The 22,343-nt window shown below is 38.7% G+C and overlaps 1 protein-coding gene across 1 annotated transcript in view; it reads left to right on the top strand.

The window, feature by feature from the left end:
- Positions 1-22,343, top strand: part of LOC149313888 (rho GTPase-activating protein 15-like) — a 522,566-nt gene that overhangs the window by 251,946 nt on the left and 248,277 nt on the right. The window contains exons 7-8 of the mRNA XM_089523318.1: positions 6,722-6,820; positions 8,892-8,997. Of these exons, the coding sequence (XP_089379444.1) occupies positions 6,722-6,820; positions 8,892-8,997 (205 nt within the window). The remainder of the gene's footprint in view (positions 1-6,721; positions 6,821-8,891; positions 8,998-22,343) is intronic.

Genomic DNA, 22,343 nt, shown 5'->3' with positions numbered 1-22,343 from the left:
CATCTATTTTGCACGCTTTAAAAAAAAAACACTGAGTTAAAAGAAGCAGGTTAATTACAACATAAGGTTCAACATCTTTAGATATGTAGAACATTTTCTGTTCCTTAAAACAAATATTCCCCCTGAAAATATAAAACATTTTTCTGACTTGCAAAGTTTTTGCAGTCTATCATTTAAATTACTTAAATAAAGGGAGCCTTAGTACTCCCAAAAGCTGAGAATATAACACCCTCCATGCATATTCGCTTGATCTTCTTGACAGACCAGAAAAGTGTTTGTGTATGCCAATTAAAACAAAAATGGATCCCTAGTGGCTTGTTCCTCACACAACTTCTGAAGACTGCTATCATTGTTTGCTGGGGTAACCCTGGATGGGGCTGCTATCCAAAGTAAACAAACTTTTCAAAACTTTCTTGACAGATGGGGGTTACAAATGCAATTTAATAAGAGAGTTGCCAAAGCAACATTTTTTTTTTGACAATGAGCATATATTTACTTAACATCTAGTAACATCGGGGGATACATTCTCACAAAATGTTTTAACTAGCAGCATGTTTTTCTCTTCCCTGAAAGCTTAGTTTGAGGATGTTTTTCTTCAAAATGATACTTCAAACTCTCTTTTTATTATTATTTTTTTAAAATGTCAGCAAGGCTGTACTTTTCCATAGGAATTATTGTAGGTTTCCACCATAAGACTGTCATCTAAGATAGACACTCTGCCTGATAATGTCATGCCTTTGGTGGCTGCAAGCACTTTTGAGTATCCTGAGTAATTTAACATTTGGTATATATGATGAAAAATGGTGCGGAAACTGCAATTGAAAGGGGTTTACTTGACTTGGTTTATTTATGTGTGCAGAATATTACACTTGACTTCATTATAGTGCTAGACAAACATTTTTTTTTATACAAGATTTTCTCTACCCCTACTTATTTGTTCAACATAAACATTACCAGAGATATAGTTATCAGGTCAGGGAAATTGTGTATTGCTTATAACAATACATATGTTTTTGACAGGTTTTAAAAACTGCCAAATCCCTATCTTTATGTTAGCTTAACTCAAATGTAATTCCAAACCAAATTAATTAAATGACTAAGGAGTCTAGAAAACAAATTAATGAAATGATTCTGTGTCTCAAAACTTTATTTTAATTAGACCCCATTTCTGCTGATCCAGGGTGTGGACAAGTCTTGCTGCAATGAGCTTTGCATGTGTTTATTTTTAACTGGTGGTCCATGTAACGATACTATGCAAATAAAACTAATTATTGATCTCGCCTTACTAAAAAAAAGTTAGGATTTTGTAGTCAAGAAGAATTTGATTTGGAAAAAAACTGTCAGAGAAGGAATTTGAGTGTGAAGGTGAGGGAATCAACTCACTGTCTCTACAAACTTTCTAAAGACAAAATAAATGTTAAGTATGTAACATGCAGTTTCAGATCCTTAAGTGTGAACAGCTCTCACCTGGAGTAGGATTAGCAGGAGCGAAAGAGGGGTTTAAATGTTCATATGGAAAAACATCAAATTAATAATTGCAAAAGAAGAACAAATTAAAACAGTTTTGAGATAAAAGCTGTTTCTTGGGAGAACACTATAAAAACAAATTAATTTTCCCCCTCTTTCCTCAGGGAAACTGAGGCATTGGGATTAAAAAAGGAAATGTTTTGGGGACTCAGTTACCACAGGTGTTCATCTGTTGAGGTCTGATCCAATCTTCCAATGTGTTTTTCAATTTTAACACACAGAGATACAAGGAGACTTTAGAACAAAATTCCATTGCCAATGGAAACCTTTCTTTAAAAAAAAAGCAATAGGGAGAGAATCTATAAAATAACATTCAATGTGGTCACACTGACATTGACATTAAAATATAAACCAGATTGCAGGGAAGATTTAATCCCCTCACACCATCCTGGTCCCAGTAGAGCCTGGGATCATATTTGCTTAATTTATGGTAGGGATCTTAAACAGTATAAAATGTGCTAAATGTAACATGTATTTCAATCCTAACCCTGTTTTGTACTGTCTTTACTGTGGTTGTCTTAATTGATTGGTGTATTAATAATTATTCTAGAAGTATACTTTGCAAATGCTAAGTCCATAATTGTACATAATTCAGTTCTCTTTCTTTTAAAAATAGATGTTCAGTCCTTAAGGTTGAAAAAACAATTTGAAAGGCATATAGATAATGTCTAATGGCACAAGATCTCACAAAGTAATAAAGCCTTCACAGTATTTTCATTATGGTAATTGGACTGGGGTAACTTTGTAAACTTTGTTGCTTCCACACAGTTTGCAAAGCAGGATAAATTGCACAAAGGCCCAAATCTAATAGCTGGTCCCAACTAGAGTTGATCCACTGAAGCAATGGGATTCAGAAAGGCGTTGACTCGCCATTCAGTAATTGATTCAGAAGCTCTTCTCTGTTTGACACTAGCAGTTAGACTTAGGTCAAAATGGTCATAAAAGCTTCAGTTTCTTAATTTAGTTGCATCACATAATTTTGTACACATACTCTGTGTTGCACAAAGTACATGTTGTCTGTTAGAAGATGAGGATGACAGGAGGCAAAAAAATCTTCAGAAGACTCTTTTCAAACACTGTACAGCCACTGCAAAGGACAGAGGCTACCTAAGAAATAACACTGTTTGCCTGTTCATCGTAGCACAAATGAGTTCCTTGGGATACCAGTTGCTGAGTAATAACAAGGAACCTTATCACACACACAATTTTAAATGTTTTGGGGACTGAAGGAGGATGCTCGTGTGCACGCGTGTCCAGCAGAAAACGGAGTTTATCGCACATGAAGACGTCCTCCAAGAGGCCCTGTTCTGTCCCCCGGCGCGCACCCGTTCCCATCCAGTCCTGACAGGCGCCAATTTTTGCTGACGGAAGGTAGTCCATCAGGCAAAAATCATGCCCATCAGGACTGGACGCGAACAGGTGCGCGCCAGGGGACAGAACGGGGCCTCTTGGAGGATGTCTTCATGTGCGATAAACTCCATTTTCTGCCGGACGCACGCACACACGAGCATCCTCCTTCAATCCCCAAAACGTTTAAAATTGTGTGTGCGATAAGGTTCCTGGAGAGTGGACCATTTCCCTTCTGTTTTAGTGATGGGCTTTTCAGAAGCATACATTTAGCTAGTTGAGGATGTCTCATTCCTCTTGTTAGGTTCTTCAGGACTGAGAAATGAATCACAGTCACTGCCCAAGGTAACCATGGTATGACTCCCTGTGAATTTCCTATCATTGTGATTATGCTTCTCTTCACTCCCTCTGAAATAGGGAAGGGAAAGTGAGTGAGCAAAAGCAGACTACACACTAACATATCAGTGAAACCAAACATCAGAGGAAGTGCTGAATGATTTGTTCTGGTTAATATCTTGCTTCTCTACTACCCATATTATTTCACTCTGTCCCAGCTTATTCACCCCATCAGAGTATTTAGAACAGCTTTCTATAAAATGTCTAGTATGGAACTAAACTCCCAAATGGTCTTTAACATCTTGTTAGAAATGCAAATATATTTTTAACAATTCCTTCAGACAACTTTTAATCAGGATTTCAAAACAGGATGATTGCATGTGTGTGGGTGTGTATGATGTGGGCATCTCTCTGTCAGTCACCTAGCTACCTAATATGCTAGCAATTGTTAGAAAACCTAGAGTGTAATGTAATGCACCAGACTGAAGCATTTGGAACTCCTTTCCTCTGAATGTATAGGACAAAATGAAACAAAGTCAATTACTGACTGTAATTAAGAAGTGGATGCATTTAAACTGTAGAGAGCAGTAGCAGTCTTCTTGAAACTGTCTCGTAACTCTAAGGATTACACAGAAAGGGACTTGAACTGTATCTCAAACATACTGAAATATACTGAATGAATTCACTTCTCCCTGTTCTATGATCTACTTTTGCTGATATATTCATACATCACCGATTATAGATGATTATTACAAACAGCACATTAAGACAAAGGCACTTTCAAAACGAATGTTGCTTTGGTCTTGTTAGCACTGAAGTATCTCTTTTACATATCATAAGGGTACAAATGTTTATGCAATACTGCAATACTTGTGTTTTAATAAAGCTGAAATTTACTCAACGGAAGAGTGAACTATGTTGCTTCCTTCTTAAGCCTTCAAAATAAAGTCGCTCTAATTATGTGTGTTGCTTTTACTTTGAAAATACGATTTCTTGTAATAATTTGAGTGGTGGTTTGTTTGTACTGGAAGAGATGTACTAGATTGGATTGACCATTGTGTTTAGTCTAATTTATGTCTCTGTGCATATTAATACCTCTGCAGTACTATATAAAAAACTGAAACCTGCCCAAACACAATTTGTAAACTTGAAAAGTCTTAGAGATAGGCTCCATCAGTTAATTACATTTGTACTGTTGCTGAAACAGGAACACTCACAAAACTTGTCACATCTCTGTAAAATGTGTTTCTTGTTCCAGAATATCACAGTATTGTAAAACACTATGAAAGCTAACAATATGCAGATTTCTCACGCTTATAGAATATCAGGGAATATTTTTATTTAGGTCTCAACCACCTGCCAACATCTGAGATTTTTCATTCTTAAAAATATATGTGATCCCCTGAAATAACCAACAGGAGGTTATTTTGGAGGTTCACTTACTTGAATTGGGTGAGGTGATTATTTCCTGTAGAATTATATATATTCCTTGTGTTGTTGTTTTGCAGGTACCATTAAGTATTTGAAGATCCATGTAGGCTGATACTGTATATATTCCCAGTTAAGTGTAGTCCTAATTCCATCTTCACTGTCCAACCATGAACAGGGGGAATTTTGAAAGAATAATGGCAAACAGCAATTCTGTTTTTTAAAAGTGCAAATATTTTTAAATATAGACCCACCTCTAAAATTGTTTCCATCAACATATTAAATATTGTAATCATGTTACCCCATGTAGCTGTTACTTATACTGTGGAAGGGTTTTTCAAGCCTTTATTCTCCATTCTGCATGACTTTATAAATGTTAAAGAGATAGAAGCATTGAAAGGCTATTTTAATAGTATGTATGTGGAAGCTAAACACTGCTAGCCCTGGTTAGTAATTGAATGGGAGACCGCCAACAAATACCAAGTGCTGTAGGCTATAAGTCAGAGGAAACACCCCTGCATACTCCTTGCCAAAGAAAACATTATGAAATCCATGGGGTTGCCATAAGTTGACAGATGCACACCCACTTCCTTTTTATGAAACTAATTTACAGTAACTTTTGTAATGATCCTTAGAGTTTTATAGGAACAATTTCTCATTTGGGAATCATTTGGGAATCCGGCTCCATCAGGACTAGCCTGGAAGAAGGAAGAGCCCTCCCTCCAATCCATCTGCCTTGGTCCAAGCCTCAGAGGGAGAGAAGAGCCACTGGACCTCATCCCCTTTCCCTCCACCATTCCCTTCTCCTTTTGTTTCGTGTCTTTTAGACTGTAAGCCTGAGGGCAGGGAACTGTCTGATTAAAAATAATAATTGTAAGCCGCCCTGAGAGCCATTAGGGCTGAAGGGTGGGGTATAAATACCTAAATAAATAAATAAAATAAATACATTTCCCAGAGAAAGAGCTTTAAGGTTGGAATATGGAAGGATGTTGGTATCATAAAACATACAACACTTTCTACTACTCGTACTTCTGGCAAGAGCCATTATTGTAGATGTCAAAGTGGGGAAAGATCTTTCTCATCAATGTTTTAGGTCCCATAAAGGTTTTTTTAGAGCAGTGGTTCTCAGCCTTGACCTTCCAGATGTTTTGGACTGCAACTCCCAGGATCCTACACCATTGCTGGCTGAAACTTCTGAAAGCTGAGATACAATGCATCTGGAGGATCAAAAGTTGAGAACAACCATTAGAACCAATCTAGGAATATATAATAGTTAGAAGGATCCAACAAGAGAAATGTGGAAGTTTTCAATTCATTGTGTCAATGGCAGAGAAAGATACTTAAACCAAAACATTTAATGCAAAGTAGTTCAGTGTATAGAATGTATTAATATGTGCTTTACTCTGGTACTGTTCTGGGGGAGGGGACACTAAGTGCAAGATTAAAGAAGAAAGTGTACATGTTTTTAATAAATACTGTATTATAGGACCAGGTGACTGAAGAAAATGGACAGTGCAGAACAATGCAATATTGTGTGTTTGTGTGTGTGTGTTTGATGTATTTTAGAAATCAAGGTTCTGAAGGGTTCACATTTATGATATTCATCTCTGCAGATCCCCTTCTGGACCTAATGTCCAAGAATATCTGGGGATTCATCTTTTGGATAATTTGGAAGCAAAGTTTGGGGGAAATGGTATAAGCAAAACTGTTTCTGCTTTCCTTCAATTTTGTTGAACATTCTGCCTGAACCTCCATTTGCCCAGAAATTTCACTTATGGTTCACAATAAGGTTATAGATCAATGCAGAATAACTGAAAGTAGTAGCTGGAAAGTCATGCCAACAGGTTTGAAAATAGATCTGTCTAACATTTGTCTTTTATTTCTGACCATATTTTATTCAAAGTGTTCTTATACTTGTGTCTGAATTTTCAGGTTGTAAGAAAAACAGCAGGACTTTTGCATGTGTGTGTATGAAATAATTAACTTCATTTTTTAAAAAATCTATGGAAAATGCTTTTCCAAATCGTTTTGTATGAAACTGAAAATCTGTTTCACTTAGATCTGATTTCCCCCTGTCATTTAGATCACAACAGTATCAGGAAATGAGGTCCTTCTTCAATCAGATATTGATTTTGTCATCTTAGAATGGTTCCATGCTATCAAAAATGCAATTGAGAGACTGGTATGTATTTATTTTAGCTGTTCCTTTTAATTATTTTATTTATTTTTATTTAATTTTTGCAACTGCTCTGCAGTGATGCAAGCCTCATGTGCTTCCACATCTAAGATTTTTAGAAGAAAAAAAATGCACACACACACTTTTTAATATGAACTGATACACTTATCTACTTTTTAACATGCCAGAGAAACAGGGAGGCTAGATTCAGACTTGATTCTATCCAAAAACAGAATGATACAATTATTGTTGTGAAATAATGACAATGATAATTTACTATGGGTGTCGTAAAACCACACAAGAGCTTCAGAATGAATAGATTCTTACTTTTTTCTATTTATACAATCTTTGATAGGACTATTAATACATATGAACCTTTTGTGCATTTTCATTTATAAATTTGTCAGAATAATACTAGCAAATATTTTAATATCTGTTATTTCTATCTCTTTGGTCTTTTATATTTGTATTTTCTTACAGCTATTTTAATTGTCCTCCCTCCCAATTTCTGTTTATTTCTTCTTCTGTTCTCCACATAAAGTATAAATTCTACATTTCCCTTTTTTCTAATTATGCTCCAAGTCTTTATGTAGAATATATATCTTTTTTGGTTTGTGACACAATTGTTCTCTGGATTTTTAATTAGACCTTGCTGAGACTGTTGGCATTTTAAAGTGTGATCTATCCACTTCTTTTAAAGCACTAATGGACAATTGTATAAGATAGAAATTATAAAGCACTTTGAAAGTGAAAATGTTGTAACAGTACTACAGGATTATAATAATTACTTTTTAAAACAGTGCTACAATCTTTCAGGACAATCTAAGCTTTGAATAACTTAAGGAGTGATCCTACATACATTTATCAGGGAGTAAGTTCTATTGAATTTAATGGGGCTTCTTTTGAGTAGATAAGTATATGATTGCACATCTATTGTTAGTATACAAGTATTAGTTTAAGATGCCGGTAGGCCTGCCAATGGGGTTGTTCAATAGGACATAAACTTTCTTGCCATTATTTTGAATTACTTCCAGTTGCTGAAATGCAAGCATAGAACATTCTCCATGGTGCTTCCCTTATTCATTGCAATAGATTAAACATTGTTTGCATACCTTGGCACATAGAAATCTTGACTTTATATTTAATAATGGATGGAATAATCTATATTTAGAACAGTTACCCATGGATCAGAATGAAAGTTTGCAACATCTGTTCTTATATACATCAGTGCAATGTAGCAGTTGGAATTTGCTTCATAAGGATGTTTGAGGAAATAATGTGTGAGAGAGTGTGTGGCTGAATGGGTAACATAATAAGTTACTATATATCTAGACTCTAGCTCTTCAGAGGAATTATGGCATACAATGTGCTATAAAGAAAATGTTCTTGCTTTCAATTATTCTGTACCTGAATAACATGGACAGCCGTAATCCAAATCTAAGTTTGGATTCAGCATACATGATAATCTTGAAAAACACACATAAGCAATACAATACATTAATTTACAACTTTCCCCTATGTCTTGAAAATATATCCCACTATATTCTGTTGAGCTTGCTCACAGGTAAGTGTGCATGGCGATAGTCCCAGAATCAGTGCAAATATCTGTAAACAAAATGCAACAGAAATTATTAGCTTAAAGGTAGCAAGTAAACAAAAGCTTGTTACCTAAAAAACAAAACCCAAAACAAATAATTCATTGAATCCAGAAAACTACAGTGAAGCCTGAGCTCAAAAGTTCCAGTAAAATTTGATTTTAAAGTGATTAGGATTGCAGAACTGTACTGTATGTATATTAAGCAGTTTGTTCTAAATTTATTGACTTGTGAAAATTCCTTACTGATCAGTACCTCCAAATGTGTGTGCTGGATATTCCATTTTTTTTTAATTTGCAGATACAACATGTTAAACTATAATAATTATTACAACATTATGCTAAGCATATTTTGTATTATGCATTTCTATTTCTTTTGCCATATAGAATTTGTGTATTTTAGTTTTCTGTTGCATTTCAGTAGTTTGTGTCAAAAACTTGTTAAAACATAGTAGTTATTATCTTTTTTTTTCCTGGTTTAAGTCAAGGAAAAACGAATTCAAGATTCCAAGATCTTCTAGTTCTGAATTGTTGAACAGTTTTGACACTGATTCCAAGGAACCAAAGCCAGAAAACAGAAGATCTTTAAGTAAGTTCCTATTAAGTATATTTAAAAATATATTAAGACTTATGGATTGCTGTAATACAGTTTGGATTATTGAGTGATTTGGAGGACATCTAAAACTTTTGTGTAAGAACACAATGGAATACATTGGAATACCTTTTTTTTTTGTAGTACATGCACATGGAACCAATGAGAGAAGCTTAAAACTGGTACTTAAAACTGACTGAGACAGCTGATATATCATTTGGACTTTAAATACAAATGACTGTGTGTGCAAGATGTCTACATATGTCATACTGGTACATGGCTTGCATTTACTTGTGGCTTCTCTCGAATAAGCAGGAAAATCAGAAACCATTATTTATTTAAGAAAATGGCCCAAAACAGCTCATAAAATGAATTCAGACAGCTAAAAAGAATAGAAGAAAAACCATGACGAAACTAACCCAGAATCCTGTTCCCTGTATTGGCCAACCATATGTCTCTGGGAAGCCCACAAGCACAACATGCGAGCAATAGGCTCCTTCTGCTATTGTGGCTCACTGTCTTAATTTCAGAGGCATTGTGGAAGAAAGACATAGGAGATAATAATTCTCATAAATGGCATGCTTATCCATCATAAATCTGTTTAATCCCCTTTAAAGATATCTACATTGGCTGCCATCACCACATCATGTAGAAATAAATAAATTCCATAGTTTTAACTGGGTGTAGAAGTAGTTTTCTGTGTCTGAAATACTGATTTTCTAACCATTCAGCTGAATTAAATGATCCAAGATTCTAGAAGTATGACCGAGGGAATAAAAACGGAACTTGTTAGGACAGTGCAACCCACATTTTACGATATTTGATGAAATTGCTGCTTTCAAGTTGTTTCCAACTTACTGAGACCCTGCTGTGAACCTATCACAGGGTTTTTTTTGGCAAGATTTCTTCAGAGAAGAGTTGCCATTGTTTTTCTCTAAGGCTGAGAGAGTGTCACCTGCCCAAGGTCACCCAGTGGGTTTCCATGGCTGAATGGGGATTTGAACTCTCATCTCCAGAGTCCTACTCCAGCATGCTAAACACTACACCACTCTAACTCTCCCTATCCTTTATTCAGTTGACTCACATTGAATCAAATAATGTTGGATTTCACATGTTATATTACCTTTACATTATAAAGTTCTAAGGGATTATAAATTGGATGGATAGCATCATAACTTGCGAGCATTGTATTGGTTTATTTGAAGTAGCTAGAAGTTTAAATCCCTGAAATGCAGCCTTAACTGAGTGTGAGAGATTTGGTCTGAGGAAGAAGGAAAACAAATACATACTATACAACATCCCCCCCCCCCGCCCCAAAACATAAAATAAAGAATAATACTGGGATATCTTCTTTATGATCCCATTTATGTCACTTTTACATAGTGTATATATCACAAGCTAGGCATGCAGAGTCTAAGCCACCTATGCTCTTTCTGCTGGTGTTACAGTGGGTCCTCCCGTGTAAGGGAAAATCCGCCTATGCTCAAGCCCCATAGGAAATAATGGGGTGCATGTTTGTGGCAGTGCGGCATGTGCGCATCACAGGTGCACACACCATTGTTATTCTCCCCACACAGCTTCTGTGTAAGCTGGAAGCTGTGTAGGTGCACTGTATTTAGTGATATATCCAGAAGAGTCATTCGGGTAAGTGGGCGATGCATCTGGAGTGATACACTGGGAAGTACTGGTGCAGCTACTGGGTGAGTGAAAAAGGGTGTTGCCTCCCTTTCCCGGTTTCCCAGCAATGATACCAGACCTAAACGGGACCTCCAGAGGTAGCAGCACCATTCGCCTCAGAAGTGGCAGCTACTGGAGGGGAGGTGCCTTCAAAGTCTGGTGCAGCTACTCAGACAGCAGCCAGGCCAGGCCCTGAATTGGCATTCTGGACGGTGCAGTGACACCCCCCTCAGCAGCAGTCTGGGTGGGCTGCTGGCTGGGGGGAGGGCAAGTTTATCCCCCTGGGTAACACCTACCCCAGCAATGCCACTGGATATATCTCTGTTCTCTCTCTCTCTCTCTCTCTCTCTCTCTCTCTCTCTCTCTCTCTCTCTCTCTCGTGTGTGTGTGTGTGTGTGTGTGTGTGTGTGTGTGTGTGTATGCAAAGTCACTGATATGATTGACTCTAGGGAGAAATGTTCTGAACTGGTTTTCCAGGTACTGACCGAGTTCTGGTCTGCTCAACTTCGGCTGGGATCATTATACCTGACCATGTAGCATTTGATTTTAAGAAGCCCTTTAATCATGGCCACCTTTAGGGGAATAAAATGGTAGCCCACAAAAGTAGGTGGGGAAGTTGGAAGGCATTGCAATCTGAATTAAACTGACATAGTTACTGCAGCTGTATGTGTGTGTGTGTGTGGGAGAGAGACCCACACATATAAGTACAGCCAACCAGAGAAAGAATAGGCCAAGAAGGATGAGGATGGTAGAGAAAACTCCAGATATGTTTAAACATCCGAAAGTGTGACCCAGTGCCAATCTAAGGCATAAGGGCCCTTATCACATGAGGCACTTACTGCACTAGAATCGTGGCCCAAACATTTCAGAAGCTCAGAGGTGGGATCACTGATTGCTCTTCTGAAGCATCCTTGAAGGCATTTTGCTGTTCTTTTGTCAACAAGTCATTCGCGGAGAAGCCATATTTTGCATAACGGAAGATCCCGTTATTACAAAAATGACTGCTCCATGAACGATTTATCGATGGAAGAACAGTGACAATTCAGAAGCATGACTGGCGATCCCACCTCCGTGCTTCTCAAATATTTGGGCCATGATTCCAGTGCAATATGCCTCGTGTGATAAGGTCCACTCTTTTTGTCTTGCCAAGCACCCTCAGCCTGAAGCCTCTACCTGAATTGCCCATCTAGCTCCCACTACAGTCTAGAGCAGTGGTCCCCAAACTGTACTCTTTAAGGGATTTTGGACTTCAGCTCCCAGAATCCCAGACTATTGGCCAACATGGCTGGGAGCTGAAATCCAAAATCTCTTAAAGGGCACCGTTTGGGGACCACTGGTCTAGAATACTTTCTCCCACTTTATTATTTTTTTAAAATCAAATTCAGATTTGCCATCAGGCTGACAGGAGATCTCTCCAAATTATCCTATTATCAGCCCACCTGGGCTTTTGGAGAGTCAAGACCATGGTTTCCTTGATTGAGTCTTGTCACAAGTAGCTCTTTGGAGAAGATTCATCTCAAGAAAAGTCAATGACCTCACAGTCTCTCTCTTTTCCTGCTGCCTTCCACTTTAACAAGCATTGTTGTGTTTTCCAATGAGTCACATCATATCATGATATGTACAAAGTACAACAGCCTCAGTTTAATCATTTTTACTTCTAGTGAGAGTTCAGGCCCTTTTGTTCCATTATCTATTCCTTTGTCTTTTCAAAGTCCTTGGTATTGGCACCTGCACAACATTTCAGCACAATGTTTTACTTCCTGGCAGCTTTCTCCATACCTAGAAATCCAAAACAGTACGGCCTGAATGATTATGACTTTAGTATTAAATATGTTTTTACAAGTAAGGATTTTATTTCGGCTGCCTTTCCTTTCCATAGTCTCTAAAGGAGCTAGTATTGGACAGAAGGCAGCAGTGATAGCTTCTACAGTCTTTAAAAAATAAATAAATGATTTTTTTTTCTATCCCGCTTTTTTCCAAGCAATCAAACGGCGTACAACAGGTTAAAATACACCCATATATATATATATATATATATATATATATATATATAGAGAGAGAGAGAGAGAGAGAGAGAGAGAGAGTGTATATGTGTGTGAAAACCTCATGATGAGACAAATTCTATAGGTATTGCTTATTCCTGGTATGGCGAGGATCATGTTTAGCCTCCCTGCCACATACATATTAAAGATAAGAAGCCTGACAGACAAAAAGAAGGAGAATTTAACAGTAATTTAACAGTACTGGGGTGGCTGAATACATTGAGATTCAATGGCAGATTTCTAAGAGTTAAATATGCAAAGACTTGGACAAATGAGTCTGTATGTTTTACTCTTTTTTTTTTCACATTCAGATTCCCCCATCTTACGTTTTTTCCCCCCATCCAATTTAAATGTGTAGTTTGAACAAAACAAGATTTCATATCAAAAAATGAACCAAATGAAATTCTCACCCATCCCTACATTAGGCCTAATGATCCACCCAATAAACTGAAACAGAATCCAGCAAAATCACACTTAATTCTGCATTTGCAATCATAGGTTCAGTGTCCTCACAACCTTGTTAGGACCATGTTGTTGCCTCTTTCTCTCATACAGCAGTGACTTCCTTCTTCAGTGATCTCCAGCTTCCATGACAATCTTCTTGTCACATGGAGCTCTTTGGAGAAGATTTGTCCCAATAAAAGTCAATGACAGTTATGCCAAAGCTGGGCCAGAGATCCTGTTTATGTCCCCTCAGAGTCATAAGCCTTTTCCCTTGGAGATTACACGAATGCCATGTTCAAACTACACATATAAAGCACTTTGATGCTATTTTAAGTGCCATGTCTTCATCCCATGGCAGTTAAAGTAGCTTCAAACAGTAGTATCACTAGGAGGCACGGACTGCACTAGGTGACACTCTAAGGAGGAGTAAAACCATGCTACCACCACCCCCACCCACCCCCATATGCAGCCACTGTGCTCCCTGCTGCCCACACAAAAGCACATACTGCCACCCCTTCCCCTCATACATACCACCACTGCCTTTCCCTGCACACACACACACATGCGCACACACTAACACCCCCCGCCCCTGCACACTCACATATACTACCAACCCCTTTCTTCCACACAACCCTGCACACAAACACCCATTCCCACTTAGAATCATAGAATCATAGAGTTGGAAGAGACGGCAAGGGCCATCCAGTCCAACCCCCTACCATGCAGGAAATCCAAATCAAAGCCTCCCCGACAGATGGCCATCTAGCCTCTGCTTAAAGACTTCCAAGGAAGGAGACTCCACCACTCTCCGAGGGAGTATGTTCCACTGTCGAACAGCCCTTACTGTCAGGAAGTTCTTCCTAATGTTGAGGTGGAATCTCTTTTCCTGTAGCTTGCATCCATTGTTCTGGGTCCTGTTCTCTGGAGCAGCAGAAAACAAGCTTGCTCCCTCCTCAATATGACATCCTTTCAAATATTTAAACAGGGACATCATATCACCTCTTAACCTTCTCTTCTCCAGGCTAAACATCCCCAGCTCCCTGAGTCATTCCTCATAGGGCATGGTTTCCAGACCTTTCACCATTTTAGTCTTCTTGGGCATAATACACTCATGCATACTGGGTCCCTACACCCACTGCCATGCCCCATCCACAAGGATGCATGCACACATACAACCAGAACCTCCCAAAGACATAAATGCTGTGCCTCCCATAACCCTACCATCCCCATGTGCATGCAAGACCACACACAGACACACATACTGCCACCTCTGACCCTCTTGCTTTAAATGTGGGATGAGCAACTAATAACATCAGTCCACAATCATAGCAATTTTAAAGCTTTACTAACATAATATTGAAGCAACAATAAGAAATAAAACTTTGTTTCTTTGTTGCAGCTCAAAATCTCTTTTTCTATCAGTTGGGAGAAAATGAAAGCAGTCCTGCATAGAGGCTTGCCTGGCTGAAAATGCCCCCGACTGCATGGCCCCCATTGCTTGGCTGAAAATGCCCCCCTGGCCCCCTAGAGTCCCACAGGAGACCAATGAAATCTGGAGGTAGAGCAACAGAAATATGAGGGAGGAGACAAGGAGAGGAGAGCAACAAATTGGGGACAAAATGGGGTAGTAAATTATTCAAAAAGAACTCAGGATCACTTTGGAGCCCTTGCCATGGAGTAAGGTTGGGGGCTTGGGACTTCTTAGAAGAAATGGCTGCTGCAAGACAAATCTCTCTCTTTTTGAGGCGGTGGTGGTTGGGAAACAGCTGATGAAGCACCAGGAACCTGTACGTTGCAAAGTGATGCAAATTGGGAAGGGGAACAATGAGGAGAACACACAGCAGGGAAAAATTTATTTTTTATCTTGGAGGGAAATGTTACAATAGATTGTGATAAAAGCTCTGCCTAGCTATATTGTGTAAAATTGTTGTCCTAGCCATACTCTTTTGCACTCCTTGGATGTTCTGGAGTTCTCATCGTTTCAAATAAAGGTTCATTCAATAAGGTCTGCGGGGCTGTACAGACTGCCCCTAAGGGGCTTCCTGCAGCTGCCCCTTTTAGGGCCAGATCGGAGGCCCAACAACTGTATGCTGCAGCCCCAATCTCATCTTTCCATGGCTCCTTGCTGTGCCACAGAAAGGGCGCCGTAGTCGCCAGGGCTGCAGATTTTTAGCAATCCTTTGGTACTGCATTATCTAAACACAGTGCAAGAGGAGCACTGTGATGGCATCTGGGGGGTGCAGTCAGGCCATGCATTGTATGAAAGCCACACTCTGATTCCACCTCCAGGCTGACCTTAATGGCCAGTCTGTACAGCCCCTTAATTACAAGGGCGGGATACATACCGCCATTTAGTACGTATAGGATACGTACTAGGGTTAGGAAGGGGCGGTGCTTCCGCACCCCCCTAACCCTAGTACGTATTCAATACGTACAAGATGGCGGCGCCCCTTCTACATGGGCGCCGCCATCTTGACGTATCGGACGCTGAGCGTCCGTACGCGTCGCGGGCGTTGTGACGTAGCGAGTGCGCCCCTGGCGCCTCGCTACGTCACAAACGCGACTCAAGAAGAAGCTCCATTTTGGAGCTTCTTTTTCAGTCTGCACGGGAGCCGCGCCGTGTGGAGGCTCCGGCTCCCCCGCAGACTAACCGGCAGCAGCGGCAGACCGCCGCAAAGCGGCGGTTTGTATCCCGCCAAGGCTTCATGGTTTCAACCTCATAGTTTCAACTAAATGTTCTATTTTACTAGGATTTTTTTAAGATTAAAATTTCTTGTCCTCATGATTCAGAACAAAAAAGTTTTATTTTACTGGGATGCAATAGGAGTTCAGACTCGAGCCCTCATGGTTTCAAATAAAGGTTTAATCAATGTTTGAACAGAATTGGAGAAGAGTTAAGTTCCTAATCCTCATGGTTTGGAATGAAGGCTTGATTTTACTGGGATTTAATGAGCTTCAAGTTTACAGTCCTCATGGTTTGGACTACATGTTCTGTTCCAGTAGAAATTTAAAAGATTCAGGTTGCTAATCTCATACTGGGGTTTGGTTCAAGGACCCCCGTGGATACCAAAATCTGTGAATGCTTAAGTCCTGTCAAATACAACAGCATAATGTAATGGTGTCCCTCATACAAATTAGTAAAATCTAATTTTGCTTTTTGGAATTTATATATTTTAAAAAATTATTGTCAAGTTGTGGATGGTTGAATCCATGGATATAGAATCCCTGGATATGGAGGCTGGCTGTACTAAGGATTCTGTGTGCAGGGGAAAGGGTAGAGGTGGGGGGGGGGGGGGTTTGACACCATATGTTATTGCACTGGGTCACGCCAAGCCTAGTGATGCCATTGGCATCAAAGTGCTTTAATTGTGCAGTTGGAACACACCATTCTTAAGAGGCTTAAGAATTATCTACCAGAAAGCTCTGATGATATGGAAAATATACTACAGAATTCTAAGTTTCTTATTCAACAACAAATTTCATAGGACAGAAGCATGGTAGTTAAAGTGGTATCAAACTGCTACAGTTGAACACTCCACATTTCTTATGTTCTTAAGGGTAAGCAGTTAGTATTAAATCTATTTACATTTATTATGTACACAGTAAAAACTTGATCTGCTGCACAATTTAAAACCAAAACAGTTGAATTTTAACATGACTTTGGCCCATGTCAGCTCTCATCTGTAATAAAATCCCAGCTGATCCCTATGAAGAGCATGCAGGTTCAGTGGAAACTCCATTTGGGAGCAAATAGTTTCAAGAAGCAAATCACTATTTGGCATGAATCAAATATCCCTTCTAGGCTAGCTTTTTTTTTTTTTTTTACAGCAGTGTCAAACTAGATGCCACTGACAACATATTTTTGGAGTCCTCCAGCTTTCAAATCTACATGTGGAATATGTAGTTCATTCTACCTGAGATGTCAGCTAATTTAGATATAACTAAATAAATTGACAGTACACAGAACTTCCAAATATAGACAATATATATGAAAGTAATTTTTCATGTCTTCATTGATGTAGTAAGCACAGGTTTTGCTAGCTTGCTTATATTAGGATATGAACCCGAGTCCTTTTCAGCTTGTTAAAACTTCCTTTATCATTGCTTTGTTCAACTCTATTTATAAATGGCTCATGGTGAAGAGATACAATCCCAGGGCCTCTACCTCTTTGCCATTTTTTTGGCAGAATGCCCTTAAGCTGTCTCACCATTTGTTGTTGTCTTTTATACTTCTTGGCATCATAATTCTAACATCTCTTCAATAATGATTTAGAAGACAGATCAAGTTCCCACCAATGATATAAAGTTAGCACACAACCTAGCACTTGAACTTCAGAAAGTTATGAGGAGTCCCTGTCGTGCTTAAACTTTGTTTTTGAAGTAGATACAATCCAATGTGAAAAGTGCACAGATATATGCTTTGTGTACTTTTGAATGGTGTAGATTGACTTGCTTCAAAAATATGTATTTGGAATTTTCTTTTGGCCCCTTGAGACTCAGTAATTATGTGGAATTAGAAAAATGTTAGCATTTGCTTACTTATTAGTAGTCAAAGCACAAACTGTATTGTCAGTTTTCTGCCTTTGGCTTTCTATGCCCTTAATGTTCACACCAGTATCGTCGCCAGAATTATCAGCAGCCAGAGCCAAAATTGCTTTAAAAAGGCATGAGAACTGGTAATGACATGTTGTTAGCAGTTAACAGGTGGTCGTTCCATTGTCCAGTTTGACTGCAGAGCACAAAGACGGTATGTGCAGTATTTGCAATGAGGGCATTTCCAAAGGTGTTTTTAAAATTGAAATATTCTCCTCTTTGGCTACTATCTCAAAACTAAAGACGCTCCCCCCCCCCCCCAAATAAACAAACCAAGTCACTGAAATGCTAAAGACGATTCTGATTTTAGGGAAGAAAAGTAAAACACAACACAGACTTATTAAAACTTCATTTTGGATTCTTTTTTTAAAAAAATTAAATATAGTGGCACTGGTACCACAAACACTGACTTTCAGTGATGGATGTCAAACACTGTAACCTATTTCAAGATAGCACACAATGCAGCTGTCTTCAAACTACAAATGTATTGAAAGTTCATCATCTTCTGTCGATTTATTCACATTGCTTCTGATCATTAATCCTTACATTGCATTAATTTACAGTGTAAAGGGCAAATTCTTGAAGTTGCTGGATCCTGGTCACTGTCCGCAAGAGTCCTTACAGTTTGGACCAGATTATATTATTGCATGCAATTGTATGTTTCTCACAGTTTGTCTCTCTAACTGCAACAACCTTGGAGGCTGGCACTGGGACTGGAACTGAAGCCAGAAAGAAAAAGAGTTATTTAATCTTATCGTTCCTTGCTGTTTGCTTAGGGAAGGGGGGGAAGCTGACCCACCCAAGTGTGTGTTCTCCATAACTTTTCTACCACAGTTGAAAAACAGTTAAGGAGGAGGACAACTTTTTGAAGACAAAGCTGCAGAATTTTAAAAAAAACTAACATCAACCTCTTTGTCCATTCACACTCCTTTTCAGATATTTAAAGAAAATATTAATTGAAATGCACATATGTGGTTAGTGAATAGTTTACCCTTGATATCCTTTACCTGGAATGCTGACTTGTAGCCAGACTGTAGAGGGTTATTCCGGTGGTGAAAATTATCTGGCTTGAATTTGCATTGAATCTTTGTTGTCCAGATGCATTTCTAATGCATCTGATTAAGTTGGGGGGGGGGGGGGGCGCTCCCAAAAAAACCACTTTCCCTGAAATAATTGATATTGATTCCCCCCTGATTTTTTTTTTAATGATTTGAGATTATTTGCATTGTCGCACGAAAAAAACTCAAAACAATATCTGAATGAACCCTAGGTTAACTGCAGCCTATAGAGGAATGGACTTTCCATGAACCGTAAAACTAGAAAAATGAAAGGATGTATGGTAAAGAATGTTGGGATGCAGTGGCTCAAGTCAGGTTAAGATGCTGACTTGAAGATTATCAGACCAGCACTTACGGTGGGGTAAGCGCTGGTAAATTGCCTCTAGAACATTGAGGAAGCATACATGTGTGAAAGCCTGGTGCGCTTCCTCAACGTCAGGGTATTGTTGGCTTCACTTCAGCATCACTGAATCATTTGGGGAGAGGGAAAGTTTCTGTTCAGAGGAAATTCCCTCTCCCTGAATGCTAGACTTTCACACACATGTGCTTCCTAAATTTTTCAGCAATGATTTATCAGTGCTTAAGCACTGGTCTGATAATCTTCTCTGTAGATTGGAAGATCAGCAGGCTGGCAGTTTGAGGTCCAAGTGCTGCATGATGGGGTGAGCTCCCATCACTAGTCCCAGCTTCTGCCAGCCTAGCAGTTTGAAAGCATGAAAATGCAAGTAGATAAGTAGGTACCACTCTGGTGGGAAGGTAAACAGCGTTCTGTGCAATTATGCTGACCACATAATCACTTGACAGCCTTGTCATTGGGGAATACCTTTACCTTTCTTCTAAACCTCTATGTCTAAATGTGGCTTTTGACTGACTGTTGTCAAACCTATATGTTTACTCCATGTAGTTACACATGACAATGATCACTTGGTGTATGAACACACAACTGTTGTGTGACTTAGGCTTCATCTGCACTACAGAAGTAATCTGTACTCTAACTGCCTTGGCTCAATGCTATGGAATCCTGGGATTTGTATTTTGTTATGGTGCCACAGCTCTCTGATAGAGAAGGTTCAGAAAACTACAAATCCCAGGATTCACTCTGCCAGAGAAGGCTCACAAAACTACAGATCTCAGGTTTCCATAATATTGATCCATGACATTTAAAATTGTGCCAAATTGCATTATTTTGTAGTGCAGATGCAACCTTAGTTGTATTTGGTCTTTCTCAGATGATATCACAGATGCTGTTAAATGCATGATTACAACTAGCTTTTTGTTTTGTTTCATGTTAAGTGCCTTTGGAAGGTAACTTGATTTCAAGTTGTCTCTTCACCACCACCAAAAAACACTTACCCACCCCTTTTAATGGTGCCATTTGCCTTGGAAGGGAAAGTAATATTGCTCCAAATGCCCATATTCTTTTCAGGGTAAACAGCAGCTTTGAGGAACTGAGAGGGTTAATTCCCACATGCTTACATACCCCAGTTCCAACACTGATCCCCCTCCTCTATAGGTTTTTTTTAAAAAATCCAAAGATAGTTGCACATGTTTGGCCATTATGTCTGTGCAAAGGAGGTCAGCTTACCAAACAATCGTTATTTTACTGTAACTACAATTATGCCATATTTTCTCTTCATACCTCTTATGTTATTATTATTATTTCTTTAAGAGCAAAATCAGTTTACTAGTATTTAGTGGTATTAAGCAGCCATTACACTTTCAACAAAATAGATTGTGGTTCCTTCTCAAAAGCATGCAAACTGTACAATGATAATTTATCAGTTGTTGGGCCTTTTTAGAGAATCTAATTTGGCAAAGATCCTGCAGCAAAATGATATTAGAAAGTTACATCTGAGAAGGAACACATTGGTTGCCAGAATTGACTTTTAATTTTACACTGCAGTGTAAATGTGGTTCTCTGAAGAAGTGTGATGGATCTAAATGGGATGTGTGTGTGTGAGTAAGTGTAAAAGAGAGAGGGAGACAAAACAGAGACACACGGAGCGATATAATAGATTTCTGTTCTGTCAGGATCCACCAAAGCTCAAGCCTTTGGGTTTACGAGAAGAAAAAGAGGCCCTCTGTTATGTGGGGGACAGGCAGCAGGGAGTGCTGTAGCTCCAGTTAGAAATGGTCCCATTTATAATCAGAATAATTTCAGTACAAAGTGGATGGTCTCCTAATTACTCTGACTGCATTGAACCAATTCCCAATTGAGCCAGGAGATTCACCCAACAGTTTGGGGTTTTTTTTTTAGAAATGATTCCGACTGACTTCAGTGGAATTTAATTTTAAGTTTTTGACTGCCTCTTCTTTTGAAAGCAAAACACTTTTTATGAGGTTCTGTTACATTTCCAAACATGCCATGGACAGATGGATCAGCATGGAAAGAACAATAGCAAAACAATCAAAAGCAAATTGTTGTTCTTCTTGTAGTTTTACAGTCTACAGGTGTTGTTGAATGGAGTTTTGGACCATCAGTGATTCAGATTTTGTTCAAGAATCTAGGCATCAGTGAGGTATCATAGGATAAAGTGCATATTCTAACTAGTGTCATGGTCTGTAATTGGGTTTTTGTTGTTGCTATTAGTTTTAGGATCCTTTTCTCAGCTGTGGTTGGTTAAAAAAAGAAAGCCTATATCCATTCTCTGTATTGAGAGCAAGGTAGAGTGATCCCACATTCCTAAACATGGCACAATTCCCCCCTCTCCAAATGTAAACAAATGGCTTCCCAGTAGGCAGAGTGCCCTTTGGCTACTATATTCATCTGAGTGCCATTCTTGTAAAAATGCAGTCATCGGCTTGGTAATGAAGTGCATTCCAAAAGCACTATATTTCCAACCTGTTCTTCATCATTTCCTTATGGCCCCATGTCCACCTAGTTCATCCTGCCTCTTGTTAATATTTTAAGTGTTCCTTGAAAGTTCCTGGAATTCTATTTGTATTCCAAATGTGGCAAGAATGAACACAAAGGATGGCAACTGTTTCCCTATGCTCTAAAATAATAATATGTAACCACAAGTGTAAATAGTAGTTCTTAAAATGAGCAACTGGAAGGGAAACAGTTGAAGAACAGAAAACTCACTTATATTCTTCATGCACTAACATTTTGTCATGCTAACTGATATGTCATCTCCTTGAAGCTTTCAAAATTGGCTTAGACAAAGCAGCAGCTCACCCTCCCAAATTTTATTATTTCCCTGAGATATGAATGTTATCTTCTCCCTTACTCATTTGCATTTGAGAGATATGAATTTAATTGACAAATTGCTAATTTTTGTTAATGATTGTGTAACAGTTCAAGCACTACTTGCATTACTATTTCTATTCTGTTTTTGGTTCTAAAATTTCAGCTCACTGGGATAAAGAAATATAGTGATTATTTCTGGGCTTCTGTGCAGTTTTGTACAGCTCTAGAACTGTATACAATTACATAATTTTTTTCCTATACAGATAGATATACAATTACCTATACAAATATTTGCTCTCTTTTGTACTTTATTGGTGTGTTTTCTTTCTTTACCATGAA

This window comes from Sceloporus occidentalis, unplaced genomic scaffold, assembly GCF_023333645.1.
Source record: "Sceloporus occidentalis isolate IW3139 unplaced genomic scaffold, rSceOcc1.0.p SCAF_4, whole genome shotgun sequence".
Classification (NCBI taxonomy): domain Eukaryota; kingdom Metazoa; phylum Chordata; class Lepidosauria; order Squamata; family Phrynosomatidae; genus Sceloporus; species Sceloporus occidentalis.
This window is presented reverse-complemented; position numbering and strand designations above follow the sequence as displayed.